General features: G+C 35.6%; 1 protein-coding gene across 3 annotated transcripts in view; it reads right to left on the reverse strand.

The window, feature by feature from the left end:
- LOC121408056 (GPI ethanolamine phosphate transferase 1-like) overlaps positions 1–13,931 on the reverse strand; it is a 54,360-nt gene extending 40,429 nt beyond the window's left edge. For 2 of the 3 annotated variants that reach the window (XM_041599379.1, XM_041599377.1), the window contains exons 1-6: positions 13,678–13,703; positions 6,492–6,725; positions 5,625–5,746; positions 5,134–5,232; positions 4,458–4,564; positions 2,035–2,290 (exon numbers count right to left, since the gene is read on the reverse strand). In XM_041599379.1, the coding sequence (XP_041455313.1) occupies positions 2,035–2,290; positions 4,458–4,564; positions 5,134–5,232; positions 5,625–5,746; positions 6,492–6,725; positions 13,678–13,691 (832 nt within the window). In that variant the 5' untranslated portion in view covers positions 13,692–13,703. Of the gene's footprint in view, positions 1–2,034; positions 2,291–4,457; positions 4,565–5,133; positions 5,233–5,624; positions 5,747–6,491; positions 6,726–13,677; positions 13,704–13,871 lie in introns of those variants that run through there. The other variant, XM_041599378.1, reaches the window with a different exon arrangement.
- Positions 13,932–21,836: the final 7,905 nt, after the last annotated feature.

Here is a 21,836-nt window from a genome sequence, read left to right on the forward strand (position 1 = left end):
TGAGAGGAACAATTTAAAAAAAGTTTCATCAAAATCGGTTATGAAATAAGCAAGTTATGGACGATTAAAAAGTCTTGTTGTACTTACTATGTGGATCCTCAAATTGGCAAACGTGCTTCAAAATGGCTGATTTTGTGGACAACTCTCCATTTGTTTTGTACACATATTTTCAGATTTTCCCCTTTATTTTACATATTTCACATTATCTCCTCCTGACCTTGACATATATGGTGTGGATTATATTTTCCCATGACATATGTTGTGCTCAGAAGGAGGCAAGATGCAATTTGAAAGATAATGAGGAAAATCTGAAAATTTGTGTACAAAACAAATGGAGAGTTGTCCACAAAATCAGCCATTTTGAAGCATGTTTGCCAATTCGAGGATGCCCATAGACCCCTTTTTTAAATTGTTCCTCTCATTTTACTCTTTCCAATAAGATTACTTCTCTTCTTGAGTTTTGGTTTCCTTTAAAGTTGCTCTTAACATAGGAACAGCCTTAAGAAATACCCACCAGTTTGAAATCTGTCATAGGTTAACCAGCATGATTGAATGCTTTTCTAGGTGCTTTGAAGGACATCCAGCAGTTGCTTTTTTCTTGACATGTATGTTAACTGAATGAGCAAATACCCAGAATTGAGTGTGAGGTTGGATTGGGAGTAAAGGGATGAATGGAAGTATGTATCATGTGTGAAGTGGGTTACATGAGCAGTGGCATGCAATGAGAGAGCCACGCCCAAGTTCATATCTCTTTTACTTCTAGGAATGTATGGAGAACATTGGAGTGTTCTGTTCATCTTCATTTTTAGGATTAATGAGTTTTACTCAGAAGATTTCGAGTTCAACAGATATATGATTTGGACGGGTGAACCCCTGTATGGCCTGGACATACTCATCCTTTGAGGAATAGTAAGTACTCCAAAGTAATTTTGTTAAAAAGGGATTTGACTTTTGACCTTTATGCTATTCAAATTTACAAAGTACCTGATACATGATTCTGTGTTGGAATATGCATCAGGAAGGACATGCAGCCTGAATAATGTGGATCCAATTCTCCCAGTGTGCGGAATGAAGGATTTGACAGAAACTAAAGGAAGTACAATTCTTTGAACTATAATTGATCATGGTGATCATTTTGTTTGTAATTGAGAATGTGTGAAATTACTAGGAGTCAGTGTGATGCAGTGATGATCTTGGTGATCAATACCTCCATTTCCATATTTGATATAGTCTAAGTTCAAAGCTGCATTTTTAAATGACTAAATAGTTGTCTGTGTGAAAAATTTATTTTTAATTATGAGAACTTGTGTAAAACGAGATGATACTTGTATGACAAAGGTCTTTGATAAGTGATCAAAGGTCGTTTTCCCTGTGCTGTAGCGTAGAGGACATATGTTGTTGATCAAATTATTTGTTCAAATTCTTTATAATTTTTAAGCAGAAGTGATCAATTATTCATAGAATGTTTTAAACAACTGCTTGAGGTAAGTGGTTTGTTTTCTAAATCTACCATAGTCCTAATCTCAGGTTCTTTACTGACACTTTGTAGATCCGGATAAAAGTTTCCACATTATAATCATGTAATGACCTTGATCTCGTAGATCCGAGCGGTAATTTTCTGTTTTGTGTTTCATTTTAATGAAGGTCTTGAAAACAGTGGAATGGATATTCAAGTTATCAATCCAGTTTTGTTGATTTGATGGAATCAGTATAATATATTCTTGATTTTCTTATATATTCAATGGCTTGTTTCCCAGTGATTTATTCAATGAATCTAACTCTGACACAATCATTGTCTTTGAAAGTATGTACACTAATAATGCTTTCTTCTACTGCTTCTTTGCACCAAGAATAAGGGTAGTGACAGTCTGCCTAGGAGTTTCTCTGTATAACAATACGAGTTTCATAATCAAACAAAAATTGTAAAAAAATAAAAAAATAAAAAAAACTATATCAGAACAGAGACTAATGATATTCACTGTTGAAGTAAAAGAATCAATGTATAGATAGAAAACAAACAATGCAAATACCTACCCCAATCGGTCATGCCATGATCAGATGTTAAGAGGTATGCCGTCTTTCCATCATGATCAAAGGTATCTTCAAGCAGACCTACGATCTCCTTTATCCCTGAATCTACTAAGGCAATGTTCTCTAGGTATTCTGTTGAGTATGGTTTGTGGGCGTGGCCATTGGTATCAATACCAAGCAGATGAAGGAAGAGAATGACACGATTGGAGTTGAGTTTGGATCTCAGAGAAAGGTCTCCTTTGGATTCGGTGAGGAATTCCTGGTCAGTGGTTAAAACATAACATAGGAATCTCAACTTAGAGGTCCGTCATCTATGAAAATAAACTTGAGAATATAATGATGATGATGACGATGATGATGATGACGACGATGATGGTGACGATGATGCTGATGTTGTTGATGATGATGATGATGATGGTGATGATGATGATGACGACGATGATGATAATCCATAATTTATTGTTTCAAATAGAAATTAAAAAATAGAAATCCTCTGAAATTCATTCTTCCCAATTGATCGTGGGCCTGGCAGTCACTGAGCAGCCAAAGATCAAGATTGCTCTATCTTTTAAATTGTAACGACAAACACGGTAACAGCAACTCACATCTTCTAAGGTCTTTTGGTCTGACGCGTGTGGAGCTTGAACTCCCGACCTCACTGTCATGACAAGGACACTCTACCAACTGAGCCAACACACCTGTATGCTCAAATAACATTCACTTGTTGACAATAAACTTTAAAGGAATATTGATAAGCCAGTGTGTGCATTTGTAAACTTATCAAATTTCACTACAAATTATAACATCTGAAAAAATATTGTGGAAGATGATATACTGTCTTCTAAATTTTCATTGAAGATTCAATGTCACAATATTTTTAAAGCATTATATCCTGCATCATCATCATCAAAATAATCATCAATAATAATTAGTAAACATGATTCAATATCCTTGCTTCATTTTTTCACCAAACCCATGCATCCTTATTCAGAGATACTGATTCCATTATTTGTGTCAAGGATCATCATGATTAGCTTTATTATAAATCATTATTATTTGCAGAAAAAGAAAGCAATAAAATATTTTTGTGCTTAGAGAAACAAGGACAATACCTGTCTTCCTTTCATTTGTGAAACAACTAGGCCTGGGACAAATGCCATTTTTACCATTTGATTATTTCTTTAAAAAAATAATTGAATGATTCGATTGTTCGTCGGGAATCATGTCTTTTAAGTCACAATAATTGACCTACTTTATGGTTACCTCCCGAATGAAGAAATCTCCATCAAAGTCACATGTTTATCATAAATGAAGTGGGCCCTTTTCTCCCTTCTCCATGATTTTTATATCAAAAGAAAGTACATGAAATGAGATTAAATCTTTCAGTTTATTGTTCCAATGAAAATCTTTCCTAAATCAATGCTGGTACCCTGGTAATATGCATGCCTCCCTCTAAGTGCCACAACCCTGCATATGAATGAATCAGCCCAGATCAGCCGAGTCCAAAGCCCAAAGACGTCGTAGTATACAACTCATTCATAAAGTATTCTTTGAGACTGACACGCAGGTGGTGCATTTCACTTCTTGAACAATTTCATCCCTTGCCCACACCATATCCCCATCCCCACTTGTGGCACTGCCCACGATGCTACATATGTATTTCAAAAAAATATTTTGCAAAATATTTTTCATTTTAAATACCTTTCAAAATTACAAATTTTTATCATTTGAACCTTCATGTATAACTGGGTCTATTTTTGGAGACTAGTCAAGAAAGTACTGGTGACGGCGAGCGCGTGTTGGAATGTTGTTTTGATTGTGTTAGGGGATATAAAAAAGGTTGCATTGTTTTGAACATGAAAGGATTTCTCCGGCTCCCACCCTTTCTTTCTCTCTCTCTCCCTCACACACACACACAGATGGGGAGGGGTCAATTTATTGCTTAAGTTGTGACCTTTCCTGATAAGGGAACACACATGGCTTTTTCTTCTGTTTCTCAAAAAGTTTCATTGGCTATCGAAGGTCCAATCAGCTCAAGTGAGCTGGTTGTGTGTTTACTTTCTGTTTTGAGCACGCAGACATGTATTGTGTATCGAGGGCAAGATCGGGTAGGGTTAACATTTTTGGAGCTCTTTCAGGTCGATGTTTAATTGTGAATGTGATACAATCACTGATCATTTTTGTCAAATTACCTTGGTAACATCATTTTTAAACCTGTATCAAGTATTCAAAAACCATTGTCATCATTGTTATCTTGTCATTTTGTTATTATTACTTGGGTATTCGAGTTATCCCAACATCATAATCGGGATCTGCCGAATATTCGATTAGTGTAAATTTTGTTAATCGATTGGCGATCAGTGGTAAGCCATTCGATCAATTGATGTTTACTCCCAGGCCTAGAAACAACTATTAGAAAGTCTTACCTTAACTTTATCAAAGACCCATGTATCTAATTTGGAAGCATCAGAATCAGCAAAATCTTCACTCTCAGGTGGGTAGGTATGGATGAAAACATGATCTCCAGAGGCACCTATTAAAGGGCGAGTTTATAAATGGTTTGTCTAATACCAATATATATTAACCTATTGAACTTCCTGTTTTTCAAACTCAGTTAATAAATTCAAATTACTTTTTATTGAAGTTTACCAGAATATATTTGTATGAACAGTACAAAGTTTAATTCAGATGTTAGTACAAACAAGAGCAATTACAAGAGAAATACAAATATAAATGGTCATGTCCAAGCTCAATTCTATTTCACAGTGATTTTCATGAAAATATGATAAAGTAAGAACTTTAGGTATTGTTTGAAATGGTAATAAATTTTCTTGAAACTTTTTGGTACAATATATCAATTTGGGAGTGACTATTTACAAGCATTTGACGCTTAAACGGCATGGTCCATGATTTGGTAGAATATTTGAACATGCAAAAAACATTTGAAACTTGACGAATCAATGGTAATAATTCAAAACTCACTCATAATAGTACATGAAAGATTATTTTTCAAGGGTGTAACCATGTAAGACAAAAAGAGTTAAATTTTTACTTACTCTGAAATATGACATATTCTTTAATAGCATGCATACATGTACATACCTTTAGCAAACATTGGCAGTATATCTGGACTTCCCCATGACCAGGTAAATCTACTTTCATTGAAGACAGAATCAAACTCAACTGGATTTTCTTGCCAACCTGAAAAAAAATCAAGTCTAATATCTTACAACACAAAATACCACATAGTACGCTTGACAAAATCCCATTATTTTTTCTTCAATTCCTAGAAATTAAACTACAGTCTTTTAACTAAAACATATCTAAGAATGTTCACTTACAAATGATAAATCATTTTTAACCTAAATCATTATTTTTTCATTGCTTTTATTTAATCAAATCACCTCACTGGTGTTTTTTTTAACATGGCAAACTACTTATGAAGCAATTTTTTTCAAATTAGGTCAGAGACGCATCTAACAATCAAGCTTGAAAATGCAGTATTTAATAAAATGCAATATGGTTACTAACTTTTCAGGATTTTACTTAAATGATCAAGTAACAAATTATAAAGAACCCATTAAAAAACTCACCTTTAGTAACAGCACTGACATCTTCATAAAAGCCTGCTATGATAGCAACATGACCCGGCCGAGACTCGGTCGGAACGCGTGTATGAGAGACACCCCATGCTCCTTTACTCCGCAAAATACTCCTGTGAAATACAAAACCATCAAGAAAAGAAATAACAGGAAAATGCTATAAGATTTGTTTTTAAATGTGGATTACATTCAAATAATGAAAACAGTACGTTGACACATTTCCTATAATACTGCCTTTAGTCCTGGTGGGTGTTTCATAAAGCTGCTCGTAAAGTTATGCACAACTTTACGAACGACTGGAATATGTTCTCATGTCCGAAATGAATGACACAGGGATGTATCATCTAGCACAAGAAGGGGTCACCAGTCGTACGTAAAGTCATTCATATCTTATGAACAGCTCTATGAAACACCCACCTGGTTTACTGGATTTGGTGGTTGACAGAAGAATGAGACTGATCTTTCATTTTTTTCAATCATTAATGGTGATACTTCTTTCTTTAGTAATATTTCTATCCTTCAAACATAATGCAACCTGAAATCAAAAGCTCATCACATTTGTAATATCTAAAATGAAAAACAAGTTATTCCCTTCTATGTAAACAAACAAGTTATGACTGGCTCAATTATAAAATCAATACTAAGCTTTTTCTGAATAATTTTTTACAAGTGTGGAGGACAATTTCTCTGTTTAGTCCAATTTGAAAATCATAAGTGAATATGCTATCAGTTGAGAATGTGTATTAGTATATGATTCTGAAAATACTGTAATTATTTTTTGCACAAGTATACATGTAGACCCAGTCCAAGATGGCATTATTAATCACTTTTATGCAAACAATGTAAGCAAAATGGCACCTGAGATATGGGGCCCTGCTGGTTCCATCTTCTTTGAGTTCATAAAACTTATCAGCTCTGAGACCATCACCGACAAAGAGAACAAGACGTTTGGCTGGAGGTTCATGTGGAGTGGAGTGAGGAGACATACCATGAACAAGGGGAGAAGTGAAATAGATGTCAAAGATGGAAGCAAATAGGATTAGATGAAGGATGAATCCAACAACCACCAAGTAAACATCCATCATGAAGAATCTGTATATGATATAAAAAAAACATGGCAAAGTAGAATCAGTGTCAATGTTGCTTCTTTCTCCTTTTTTGTGTGTATTCTAGTCTGGGGCAGTGTATCACATTCAAAAATAAATTTTTCAACTACCAAATTGTGCAACAAGACTTACAAATAATCTAACATTTTATTCTCAACCAAAATCGAAACCATGCAGTGTTTCGAATGTCTGACTGAGTAATCGGCCCACTGAGATTGTACAACTACTGTCTGTGACAAAAGCCACGATGGTGGCGTAACTATCACCAATTTTTCTTTCATAGTTCCTGAAACAAATTCTGGTCTCTAACTTTGTGAAGGAAAGTCAGATTATGATACTCATTTTGTAAAAAAAATATTATTTTTACAGCTCTTACTTCTATGATGTATAACTGACTGGGGGGCGCTCAAATTACATTTTGATGGGGGTGTGCCTCACAAAATCCTGAAATGGGGGTCTAAGAAACTGACCACAAGGGTAAAATATGGGGTCTTGGGAACAAAATACGGTAAAGTAAACGGTATAAGCCAACATCCGTGATCACGTCCATGACATAATAACATCGTGCTTGTTTAGGAGGTCAATTCAGGAAATGTTTGTCAAGGGTAGGCTAGGCAATGGCACTAGATTTGTGCTGTAGACATGTGTCCAAAAAGTCAATAGATGAGTTGGCCTCAAATGTTATTTCTTTATTTTGAGTAAACACTGTAGTTAAAATCAGCGACATCTTCACATTTTCTGGCAGCCAAGTTGATTATCTATTGATGTGACATATTTCCACATCTCCTCTCAAAGGCTCAAACAGCCCTAGGTCAGCATAAAGACTTTAAATTGCCTATTTTTAGCCACTAGCCAACACAGGATAGCATATGGGGATGGACCAAGTATGTAAGCCTTATCTTTCAGTATTGAGCAATAGTTTTGAGCAATGTCTGTGATAATAATGCTAATAAAGAATATATTAAGGTAATGCTTTTTAGTAGAAATGCCGTTTCTTTTTCTTTTTTTGGGGGGGGTCCTACCTAAGATCTACCGTTTTGTTTCCAATACTTGTTAAGGGCACTCATTCAATGAACAAGGTTATGATATAACCTTGTTCTCTGTTAGTACTCCATGTGTCGCAAAATAGGGTAGGCAATTGATGTTTGGCTTATTTTGTCTTTTTCTTTGGAACAAATGGTTGACTGTTGACAGATTCCATGTACAGCTAATCATCATATAACTTGCCTCTTGAGTAAATTTGATTCTTTTATTTTTTACTAAATTAAAAATAGAGATTAAAAAATGAAAAAGCTCTTGCCCTATTACCTTCCACCAATAGAGGGCATACACAAAAATATGCCCCAAATTCAAGTTTTTGAGCGCTCAGGTGAATACAAAAATTATTCCCAAGTTACAAATGAAAATAAATTGCAACTTTATAGAAATCAGTAATTTTGGTCACAACATGATATTTTAATCAAGTTGCGTCTTGTAACTGGCGAAAGACAAAAGAAAACAAGATGGCAATGTAAACATCGCGGCAAGTCTTCCCCATTTTTTCAACATATTTTTTTTTGTTTTTTAAAGAATTCTTTGTTTAGATATTGATTCAATATCGTATAAATATCAGAAATGAAGCTGGATCCCATTTAATCTACAGGGCTAAATTCTTTTAGAAGTAGAAATCTCGGGGGCGAAAGTTTCAGTTTTTTGCAGTACAAGCATATAAATGGGACACAATCCCTGGCTCCGTGGAGAGTAAGCATACCTAAGTATATGATTTTTACTCTCTAGGAGCCTCATGGCTAGTCCAGCTCCAGAGAGTCCCCAAAATGCAACATTAAACTTGGACAACTGGCAGCTTCTGTTTCAAGTTTTTAAACATCTTTTTTTTATTTCTCCTCGAACACAGACGGATCGTGATCGTGCAGCCGCCATTAGCGGGTTAACAATGGCTAGTAGAAAGAAGTAGAAATCTCGGGGGCGAAAGTTTCAGTTTTTTTGCAGTACAAGCACATAAATGGGACAAAATCCCTGGCTCCGTGGAGAGTAAATATACCTACGTAAATGATTTTTACTCTCTAGGAGCCTCATGGCTAGTCCAGCTCCAGAGAGTCCCCAAAATGCAACATTAAACTTGGACAGCTGGCAGCTGTCTGTTTCGAGGAGTTTTTAAACATTTTTTTTTATATCTCCTCGTACACAAACGGATGGTGATCGTGCAGCCGCCATTAGCGGGTTAAAAATGGCAATGTTAAATCCCCCCCCCTCCCCCCGACGGGGCTCATTGATTTTCGTCTTTATTTTATAAAGAACTGGACCAAAATATTAGGCCTAAAATTCTGTTTTGGCCTGAAGGCTGCAATTGTGAAATGCACCTGAACAGGAAAAAATAAACTTAAAAGGAAAAAAACAATGACTTTCTTCGGGCTGTCGCACAACTCCCACTCCCTGGTTTATCCGATTTTAATAACATATGGCCATTGAGTCCAGCGAACAACCAATATAACAGACACCAAAGCCAGGGCTCGACACTAACGGCGGTCCGACGGTCACAGACCGGTAAAAATCGCTGTCGGGCCAGTAGATTTTCAGAAATTGGAAGACTAACTGGTCTGACATGACCAGTAAAAATATCATTGTCGGGCCAGTAATTTTTCCAAAAATAGCAAGATTTAAGGGTCTGACATGACCAGTAATAAAAACCATTGTTGGGCCAATAACTTCCAGAAATGGTCAAATTCACAGCAAACCATTTCCCGCGTTAAATTCTGCCATTCACACACAGAATACACACAGAATGAATCGCATGTAAGTGTTACTAGAGTACTATACAGCATGCATACAGTGTACATGTAGTCAGCCACACAACTCACATGGTAAATTCTCCACTGGCCGCACGAACGAAGCCTGGCTAAACTCTGGCAGAAATCTCTCACAGAATTCTCAAAATTCAAGGTTCATACTCATGAAAGGCTCTTATAATGTCTATATTTCCTAAAAATTGGAGCAACTCTGTCATTTGTTTGCAGTAAAAGGAGAAATTTTCACTTCTGTTTTGGTTCAAACAGATTGGGTTTCGGGTGATATGTCTGAATACATAATAGCCCCACATATGCATTTATGTGTGTGTTGATACACTAATGGTATCTGACTTTCTTTCGTAGCTATTTTAATTGAGCCAAAAAGAAACTGATAAATTATTTATAATAGTTTTAGCTTTCTTCCTATCTTTCTTTCCTTTTTAATCTTTCTTTGTTTCGTCCCTCGATTTTTTTTGTTACTGTCTTTCTTTTTTACTTTCCCTTTTTTTCTTTAATTCATTTTTTCTTTCTATCCTTTTATAAAATATTTTCTCTATTTCCTTTTTCTTTCTTTCTTTCTGATATTTTCTTTCTTTAGTTTTTGAGTCCATCCATCCATTCATCTCTTCTCTTCTTCCTTTCTTTCCTTCCTTCTTTTTACCCCTTTCTTCATTCTTTGTTACTTTCTTCCATCCATCATTTATTTACCCTTTCTTTTTTTATTTCTTTTCTCAGCCCTTTCTTTCTTACAGTCATTCCTTCCTTTCTTCTGTCTGTCTTGTTCTTTCCTTTTTCCCTTTGTTAATTATATCCTTTTACCTTTCCTTTCTTTCTTTTGACTGCTTGCTTCCTTTCTCTCCTTTATTCTTTCATTCCTTCCTTTCTTTGTCTCTCGGTCTTTCTTTTTTTTTCTTCCTTCCATCTATTCTTTTACCTTTTCTTTTTTTATAATTGCTTGCTTCTTTCCTTCCCTTCCTTCCTTTATTTATTTCCTTCTATGATTTTACCTTTCCTTCATTTCTTCCTTAAAATCTTCTTTCAATCCTTCCTTTCTTTCTTTTGTCCATCTTTCCATCTCTCCTTTTACCCTTTCTTTTTTATTGCTTCTTTCTTTCCTTTACTTCTTTCTGGATTTGTTCTTTCTTTCTGTATTGCTTGCTTCATTTCCTTCCTTCATTTCTTTTCTTTCTTTCTTTTTTTATTTCTTTCTTATATTTGTTCCTTCTTTATTCCTTCCTTTCCATCTTTAGTTCTTTCTTTTTTTTTCCTTCACATCTATCCTTTCTTTACCTTTTTTCTTCCTTTCTTTTATTCTTTCTTTCTTTTCCTTCCTTCCTTCCTTCCTTCCTTTCTTTCTTTCTTCGTTTCTGTCTTGCTTTCTTTTTGTCCTCCATTTCCTTCATTTTTTTGGGGGGGGAGGGTAACGAAAGGCTAGAAAAATAAACTTGCGCCTTTTCTTAATGTTTTCTTTATTTTTTGGGACCAGTAGATTTTAGGTTCGGACCAGTAAAAATTTGAAAAACTGGGTATCTACTGGTCCGACATGAATAGGTTGGACCAGTAGAAAAAATGGGTTAGTGTGGAGCCCTGCCAAAGCTTTTGGTCTAGTTACATTAAACTTAGACAGCTGGCATCCGTCTGTTTCGAGGAGTTTTTTAACATTTTAAATTTCTCCTCGTACACAGACGGCTCGCTATCGTGCAGCCACCATTAGAGGGTTAACAATGCAAAATCAACCCCCCCTCCCCTCGACAAGGCTCATCAATTTTTGTCTTTACTTGAAAAAAAATCAAACAAACTGTACCAAATTAAAATATAGCCAATATTATTATTCTGCTTTGGCCTGAAACTCACCAACACGGGAAAAAATAAACTTAAAAGGGAAAAAAAACAGTGACTTATGGTAGTGGATCGTATTACCGAACACTTTTCATGAATTCAATCATATCAAACACATTATTCTCATAAAATTCATCAAACTTTCACCATAAATAAACAATTATCTACAAAATATGAATATGTAAAAATTTTGCCAAAATCGATTTTATTTTTTACGATATTACATGTAGCTTCCAATCGGACCCCTCTTCGCATCTGAAATATTTTAGTCACTTGAAAAAGGAATCGTAATACCGAACGTGTGTTTTTTATATGGGAAAATAGAGAAAACAACAAAATCACCGATGAGCTATTCTGACCATATTTTATTATTTTTAGAACATCAAGACTTTGAAAATGTGTTTTTGGCCATTTTTTATCGTCTCTTGAGCATAAGTTTGAGCGTATGAAATTATTTTCTGACGCGTACCATGCGCCCGTTCGGTAATACGCACTTGTTCACTGCTACCACCCTGCCTGTGCAGTGGTGAATATACAGGTAGGACTATGGCATGCCAATGTTGTACAGAGCACACACTTTAAAAAATCATTAAAATATCACTTTCATGACCAAAATTACTAATTTCCACACAGTTGCAATTTACTTTTCATTAGTAACTTGGGAATAATTTTTGTATTCACCAGAGCGCTCAAAAACTTGAATTTTGGGCATATTTTTGTGTACGCCCTCTATTGGTGGAAATATGGCAAGAAAATTTTCATTTTTTGATCTCTATTTTTAATTAAGAAAAAAATGATTTAAAGAATCAAATTTAAATACCGTAAGTAACGGTGTATTAACCGCACCTTTTTCTCGGCGGGATAGAAGCAAAAGTCCGGGTGCGGTTTATACACGGTGACGGGTCTGAGCCAGCCCGCCGTAACCCCTCCCGTACATGTACGATGTCTGCCAGATCACAACACATCGAGTGGCCGGGCGTAGCCGCCCAGGCAATGTTGTTTAGAGGGGTATGAGCCGAGGGTAATGGGAAGCAATTATTATGATCTTAATCAAATATTGTCCATAACAAACGCACCCACCTTCATGACACTAATTTTGACTTTATTCTTGATTCAAAGTAGTGAAGTTCCCTGGCTAATTTAAAAGAGACGCCAAGCATACTCGGTAATATTTTGTCACTGCTGAGCGAGAGTTGAGTGAGCTTAATTATTGCGTTGTAATGTGGTTGTAGTGCGACTTAAGCTGGCGCTATTCAAAGTCCCTTTTCGCGCCAGCTTGTTTTTTTCCTTCCTGTTTGCTTTTCATAAGATACCATGTAAACCACGCACGAGAGAGACGGCACGAAGCCGTAAAAAACAACTGGAAAAAATGTCAATTTCTTTGTTTCTTGAACCTTCCTGTAATCCCGTATCCAAAATTCATGCTAAGACATCAAATTTCTGAAAGTGATTGTGAGATTGTGATGCAAGAAATGTGAATGTTTCTTCCTCCTACGCTGGGAAAGACACAGATCATAATTTGATAAGATGTACTGGCATGACTGGTACTGTATCGTAGTTTGCAATGTAATGGCAGTGCTGTGTGTGTACACTGTGACTGTGAGGTGAGTGAGTGTATAAGTTGCCAATATTGTCGGCCGGGACCGTTCTTTCTAACATTTGTAGATGAATTGATCAAGAACAGCATATTTCCGCATACCGGTAATCTCTTTGGATACTTTGAAATCTTAAAAACTTAGATTTTGTTTCTTCGTACATGTACCTCAAATATGCATGTAAATGTGAGAATTTTTTTTTTTTTTTTTTTTTTTTTTTTGTCCAAAGTTGGGGGTGCGGTTAATACACGGGTGCGGTTAATACACCGTTACTTACGGTAAGAGCCAAGTTTTATGAATAATAGGTGTAATGGAAACTGTCAGTGTAAAAAATCAAGCATTTGCCCCAAAGAAAAAGAGAAAATAAGCCAAACATTGCCACCCTTAATTATTTTACCACACATGGAAATATAACTGAGAACAAGGTTATATTATAACCTTGTTCATTGAATGAGTGGTAAGAGTGTAAAACAATCACTCACTATAGTCTATAGTCATGATAGTATACTTCGGCTGTCGCGCAACTTTACTTCTCTGTTTAATCCGAACTTATAAACATATGGTCATTCAATTGGCATTGAGTCCCCTGTACAGATCGAGCTACAACTTCGGTCTCTGTATTAGGTGAGTGGAGCCAAAGGCCAACGGAGTTCAGCGGAACAGCCAAAATATTACAGAGACCGAACTTCCGAAGCTTTTGGTCCAACGACAACGTTACATTAAACTCATCATGTGGGGCACACTGTCGCCTGCCTGTGTCGAATGATTGAAGTTCCGGGAAACTCATCGATATGGACTACCACAAGAAAAAACAATTATATTTGGCATTTCAAACACACATCCCAGAGAAGAACTCATTTTTCGATTTTCATACATCAAAGTAAATACAGACGTAGACACAATTTTACTTACATTGATCCTTTGCCAGTCCATATAGCTTACTCTGCGACTGTGTGAGCGTAGCAAGCGCAAGCCCAACCGTATATACGTATAAAAATACAGGTACATGTAATGTAGGTAGTTCCCCCAGTTTTACGAACGCTGATTGGCCTAATATTCCGGGAATAATCCGCATACCGTATTGGAGCAAAGGAAAGGAAATAAAAAGTTGGGAGCATAGAGATATACTAGTAATATATCTCTATGTTAAGGATTAAAACATATTTCGCTTACTAGTATTTGGTGAATTAATGATCAGTTGTGATCAGTTTATTGTTTGTGAAAATTTCATGCGTTATTAAATTAAAATTTAAAGCATGAGTGATCATGAATTGCATTTGTTAGCGCAGTATTTTTAATTTATCATGTGGATCTCAGCAATGTGTTCATGAGAATAAGGAGAATAGGGGGTAAGATATTACTTGAGTAGGTGAAGTATACGTTGATGGGATAAATGTCAACAGAAAATTTAGCAGCCCCTCTCTTCCTCTCTACCCCCCCCCCCCCCTTCTCTCCTATAGAGAGACTAAGCTCACCTAGTACCTAGGCTGGGCAGGAATTAGCCTTACAGTTTTTTGGGTGGTTAGTTATTTGGAACTGGCAAAGCTAAGGGTGCCCTTGATGTCTAGCTAAGTAGCAGGTTTTTTTATTGAGCTCCGTTTTTAACTTTGATTTTTCGGCCAAAAGTTTATTTTCTGCATCGTGAGTCATAAAATTACTGAAGATGGGTAAAAGTGAAAGACTTAAGAGACAACGACAAGCAACTTCTGAGGAAAAATGTGACGTCGAATCGGGAAAAGCGAACAATTCTGACACGACTGCCACGCCCCGGGAAAAGGTACGTACTGCAAGTACGAACGTCGATACAGATACGATGTTACGTAACATTCTTGAGAAGGTGTCTGTGCTTGATGAGATCAAAACTGATATAAATACCATATCAGAGAGAATGAGCAGAATTGAAACTAAGTTTGAGAGGATGGATACAAGGATTCAGGATGTGGAAAATGCGACAGAGTTTATGGAAAATGAAATGAGGGAAATGAAGGAAGAAATCCAAAACATTCAAGCAACAAAAGCGAGTTATGAATATGTTAATAAGCTGATACGAGACGTAGTAGATCTGGTCAACCGTAGCAAGCAAAACAACGTGATCCTACATGGGATTCCTGAAGGGGTAGAAGGCGCACCGAGCAATTGCATAAGATTTGCACGTGACTTCTTCAGGCAGTATTTGCATATCAATGATGTTGAGATAGAACGTGCCCATCGAACCCCCGCCAGCGCCAGAGATCAGCGAAGCGAGAGACCGAGTCGGCCACGCCCAATGCACGTTAAACTGCTCCGATATACAGATAGAGTGGCAATCTTGAAAGAAAGCGGCAAACTCAAAGCAGTTGAAATTCAGGGGTCACGTGTTGGAATAAGCGATGATGTTCACACAGATATAAGAAACGAACACAAGAGGCTAATGATGAAAGTGAAAGATCTTCGATCACAAAATAAATTTGCATTCATCCCAAACTCAGTACCACGTGTTATTAAGTATAAAGATGGCCCCAAAGATGTACCCGGCCCCCTTAAAACAATGAGGTTGGCCGATCTTGATAACGGAAATGTTAAAACGGTCTGATAAAGTGTTTTGAGAAATAAAGAGTGCGACTATGTCTCCTTTTTTACATCATACGAATGTCTGTGCCGACAACTTTTTTTTTACTGCCAGGAGCTCCCGTCCCTGCACTCCTTTTTTGTTTTTCGATCATGATAAGCAGACCTAAAGCGGTCGACCCTCCGACCTCTTTTTTACCCTTATTTTTTATGTGTCTGGTACGGGTAGTCCGGTTTTTATGTTTTTGTTTGTTTGCCTATAAATCTAGGCCTAAAAGTAATTCACAATATATTTTACTTTTCATGTTTGTATTTGTGAAGATATCTCAATACTTAATTATACGGTTGTTATCAACACATAATAACCTATCATTATTATGAACGATTTTATAGATATAAAAATTTGTTCCCTGAATGTAAGGGGATTGAGAAATGATTTTAAGAGAAGGTGCATTTTTAACTGGATCAGGACTCTAGACTTTCATCTAATACTATTACAAGAAACCCACTCGACAACGAGATCAGAACGAAGATGGAAACACGAATGGGGATATAAAATATTATTTAATCACGGAACATCCGAAAGTGCCGGAGTGTGCATTCTCTTCAAACCATCTGCTTCATTTGACGTTGTAAACACTGTTAAAGACGACTACGGAAGAATACTACTTACCATATTAAAAATAAATGAGATGATGTTAACAGTTGGAAACATATACGGTCCAAACAATGACGACAGTTCTTTTTTCGAAGACTTACATTCTCTGATATTTGAACACTGAAGAACCATATATGTTAGCAGGAGATTTAAACACGGTTTTGGAACCCACAAAAGATAAATTCCCCAAAGCTTTCCAAAACCATCCAAGATGTAAAAAGGCAATAATGGAAATAATTTTGATGATTTTGATTTACTGGACGTTTGGCGTCATACTCATCTACCAGACAAAAAATATACATGGATGTCAAAAGATATGAGATTCAGAAGTAGAATCGATTATTTCCTCATTTCTCAAACCTTATTGTCTTCTGTTGTAACAAGTGACATTACCTATGGTTATAAATCAGATCATTCGTTGGTATCACTAGTCCTAATAAAATCAATTACTAAAAGGGTGCCAGGTTTCTGGAAATTGAATACCTCTCTTCTAGCTGATACTGAAACTGTCGAGAAAATTAAAAAAGAAATCGTTTCAATTTTGAATGAAAATGATAATCTTCACCCCTTACAACGCTGGGAATTTTTGAAGTACAAAATAAAACAGAAGATAATAAAAATCTCAAAACAAAAGAAAAGGGAAGACCAGGAGAAAATGAAAAGTTTAGAAAAAGAAATCAATTATTTAAATGATACCATTCAAAGTTGTGTGGATAATGAATTAGCAAACAAATTAGAAGAGAAAAAAAGAGAATTTGAAATATTACATGAAGGTGTTGTACGTGCATGGGGCAATCGTGCGATCGAAAGTGAGATGGATCGCAGAGGGAGAGAAAAATACCAAATACTTTGCAAACTTAGAAAAAAGAAATTACCAACAGAAATGTATCTTTCGGCTCCAAACAGATAAAGGAATTATATTTAATTCAAAAAATATTCTTGAAGAAGAAAGAACCTTTTATGCTAATTTGTATTCATCTCAAGAGAACATTCCGAATAGGAATATATCAATGAACAACTTAAATATACCAACTGTAAATGAGAGTGACATAAATATGTTGGGATCAACGATAACAGAGAAGGAATGTTATGATTCGATCATGTCTTTTGCAAATGATAAGTCACCAGGAAGTGACGGGTTGCCAATTGAGTTTTACAAGACTTTTTGGAATGAAATAAATCCTTTACTATGCTTAGTTTTTAATGAAAGTTTTGAAAAAAATATATTACCTCATTCAATGAGGAGAAGTATTATTACACTATTGCATAAAAAAGGGAAAAATTTACTTTCACTCAAAAATTGGCGTCCAATCTCTTTATTAAATAGTGATTATAAGATTCTCGCAAAAATAATTTCTTTCCGAATAAAAAAGTGATATCACCTCTCATAAATCACGATCAATGTGGTTTTCTCAAAGGACGTTATATTGGCGAAAATATAAGACTTTTTATTGATATTCAAAATTATTGCAAAAAGCATAATGTTGGTGGTCTTGCACTCTGTATTGACTTTGAAAAAGCGTTCGATACAGTTGAGTGGTCTTTTATATACAAAACTTTAAGAAGGTTCAGTTTCAGTGAAAAATTTGTTCGTTGGGTTCAACTTCTTTATGTTGATATCGAAGGATGTGTAATAAATAATGGCTACTCCTCCAATGTTTTTGAAATACACCGCGGAGTAAGACAAGGTTGCCCGCTCTCGCCATATCTTTTTATTTTAGTGGTTGAAATTTTAGGTTGTTTAGTTCGAGAAAATCAAGAAATCCGTGGTTTAAAAATATATGATTATACTGAAATAAAAATAAGTCAATACGCAGACGATACAACCATTTACCTTGAACCCAACGAACAAAACTTAAGAAAATGCATATCTGTATTAAATACTTTTAAAGATATGTCTGGATCGAAAGTAAATGTTGAAAAGTGTAATGTTATTCAACTTGGAAATTGTACGATGTATTTATGCCAAGATATTCCTTTTCAATGGCCTGTAGATTATTTTTCTTATTTAGGCATAAAAATCCCATTGAGCGATAAACATACTTTTTGATTTAAACTTTAAACCAAAACTGGATGAGATCAAATCTCTGTTAAACATTTGGAATGGTAGATCTCTTACATTGTATGGAAAGATAGTAGTAATAAAAACGTTAGTCATTCCAAAACTAATATATCTTTTAAGCATTATTTCAGACCCACCATCGACCTTCTTTATCGAAATGCAACAGCTATTATTTAGTTTTTTGTGGAGTAAGAAAGGTGACAAAATTAAGCGTTCTCTTTTATACAATGACTACAAAGATGGTGGTCTAAAAATGTTACATTTGTCATGTTTTAATCAAGCACTTAAAGTATCATGGGTCAAAAGATTTTTAGATGATAACAATGGGAAATGGAAGTGTTTTTTTAAAGAATCTGTTCGTTTTATTGGTGAGAGCAAATTTACGATTTGGAATATTAGCAAAAATCATATATTATTCAATCCATGTACCGAAACTTTTTGGAATGATGTATTGAGTTCATGGTCATATTACAGATACTATAATCCTGTTAAGTTTAAGGAAATACTGTCACAACCTCTGTGGTTCAATTCACACATTTTAGTCGATGGAAAACCTCTTTATATTCAAAGATGGTCCGAATCTTCTTTAAACACTATTTACGATTTTTTAACAGAAGATGGACTTTTTAAATCTTTTGAGGTAATAGTTGAAAACTACGGTTACACATCCATCATGATGTATAATTCATTATTATCTGCCATACCAAATGAATGGAAAAGAGTTATCAGAAACAAATACATAAAACAGAATACACCTTTTGAACCACACGACGATCGATTACGTAATTTCCTTAAACACAAAAAAGTTTCTAAGCTATGTTACTCTCATTTTATAAATAATTATACTATGGACGTGTCAGAGACAGATCAATGTTACAGATGGGAAAACGACCTTTCACTGCAATTATCAAACAATGAAATTTGGGATTCTCGTTTTACCCTGATATACAAATTGTCAATAGATAACAAACTAAGAAATTTCCAATTTAAATTTATACACAGAAAAGTGTCGACAAATCGTTATTTACATAAAATCGGAATTATTAATCAAGACATATGTGATTTTTGTAATGAACAAAATCAAACATTGATGCATCTGTTTTTTGAATGCCAATTTGTTTCGAACTTTTGGAACGATTTGTGTACTTGGTTGACTTTAAAAAATATCCGTTCTTATAAGTTATCTAATTTAGAAATTTGTTTTGGAACGTTGAAAAAAGAACATTTTTATTTGGTCAATACAATTATACTATACGGCAAATATTTCATTTTTCATGTAAATATAGTAAAACAATTCCTCTTTTTAAGTCATTTTTATGCAGTCTAACACAGTTAGAAAAAACAGAACGCTTCATTTCTTTCAAACATAATCGTTCAGAGTTTCACAGGAAAAAGTGGAATATAATTACTCTGAAAGAATAAAGGGTATAGATCTATTTTTTGTTGTTTTGAATTAGATCTGTTGTATATGTTACTTCAACCTAGCATGATGTTTATCTATATGAATGTACAGAATTTGTATCTTTTTTGAGATATGTTTGTTAAAATGTGAATTACAAATAAAACTCATTAAAAAAAAAAAGCTAAGGGTGTTAAGCTTAATTAATGAGTGAGATAAGTTTGTATTTATTAGGCAAATTTCATGAGATACTAAATTGAAATGTAGTGCATGAGTGAACAGGAATTGTAATTTTAGTGTAGTATATTCATCTTGTGGACCTCAGAAGTGTGTTAGAGTCAGAGTAATGTGATATGTAACCTGTTACAAGCAAGAGGGCGAGACATGCCAAGACTTGGTTAAAAGGGCATTCCTCTTCTTTTTGTCCTTTTAAAAATTAAAAAGTCATATGTACACCACCCCCTCCACCTCCATTTCCCAGCCCCCCCCCCCTCTCTCTCTCTCACGGTCTCATTTTAGCCTATTCAAAACTTAACTGCCAAGTGACCGGTGGCTGATGGTCAGTTTTTTTTATTACCAAGAAATTTACTGATTCTGATGATCTATTGACAAAAACTGAATGTAATTTTACACCAGTCGTTATATCTAACCCCCTCAAAATTTTTGGCTCATTATTCGCCACTCATTTTTTCATTTCGAACAAAGGGCGTTTTTTTCTTTCGGGGAATTTCGGTTCTTGTCCCGTTGCCCTGAAAGAGTACCTCTTCGCGATAGAATATTAATGCATTAAGTTCGAACAAAAATTTGTATCCAATGTACGGCCTATATATTCCGAATTTTCGACACAACCCCATCATGCCTTCTTCGGGGATATTTAACTTACAATAAAAACTTGTAACTTGTTTTTTTTATGCACCATTCCTATCATGATATAGCGATTCATTGTCTTTCTTTGCTGTAGGCCCGGTGATTAACAAGTTAGATTTTATATTGATACAAGTAATGATTCAAAATTTAGATGGGTCTAAGTAAACATGGACAACAATAAATTGTTCAAATGTTGCAAGCGAAGCGACCAAGGGGAAATCTTGACACTCTAACTTCAAGAAGCTAATTTTGCAATATAGGCTTTTACAATATTATGTCACCCGTTTCCCTACCTTTCCTCAATTTTTCTTGGTGATGATTTTTTTTTCCGGGGGGTGTAAATCATCATTATTAGTATCATTATTACTATTTTGTTATTGATGCTTTTATCATCATATTTAACATTGGATCGTTTTCCCTTTTCTTCGTTTTTTGCAAAAGAGGTAAAAATAGTTTTCAAAGACGCCACACCCATTTGAAGGGATCAAGTTGTATAATGAAAATTTAGTTAATTGCTGTTTATAATCATCCTTCATTACCCCCCCCCCCACACACACACACACTAAATCAGCGAGCTTTACACACACACACAACTCAATACACTTAGGAACTCCAATATTAAGTCTGTAGTTAGGTAGGCGCCATTATGATTTATAGTTTAATTGTGCCACCACAAGTGGCTTCCCATATATGTATGCGGCGACTCTGCCACGACCAATAAATGTCTCACAACCTATTCAAATCGTCTGTAGTTTCCTTATGTCAAATTGCGTGGTGGCTTACGGTGTGATCAGAATTCCGCGGCTAACTTTCGCTACCAGGATCAAAGAATCCGGACTGGGGGAAATCTCGCTCAGAAACTTGGGGACAGGCGCTCACCAGGTCTAAATGTGGTGTGATAGTTTGGGTAGGCATACAGAGTTGAGTATTTATAAAGCGTACGTAGTCCCATATATATTATGTACTGTACTGCAATGCGCGCCGCATCGACGAAGCGATGCACGGTCGTGGCGGAGCCCACCCGCGTCGGGCTCGCATCTATACAGAGATGTGTAGCCGTCGCTGAGGCACCTCAGCGTAGGTGTCCTCCTGCTGTAGAGCATAAGTCTATCGTGACTAAATCTAAGAATGACACCCCATTTTTCCCTGCCAGTGTTGGGGGAACCCCCGAACAGTTGACAGTGGAATTGCATAGTGGTTCTCCTTTGAATTTGATAAGTGAGTCTACTGCTGATTTCTTTGGCCTTGAAGTTGTAATCGATATGTTTGGTTACAGTGACTATGTTGACCCTGAAGTGTCGTTTGCCTTACCATCTGGTATTGTTGGCATTACATCTTTTTCTC

This window comes from Lytechinus variegatus, chromosome 2, assembly GCF_018143015.1.
Source record: "Lytechinus variegatus isolate NC3 chromosome 2, Lvar_3.0, whole genome shotgun sequence".
NCBI lineage: Eukaryota > Metazoa > Echinodermata > Echinoidea > Temnopleuroida > Toxopneustidae > Lytechinus > Lytechinus variegatus.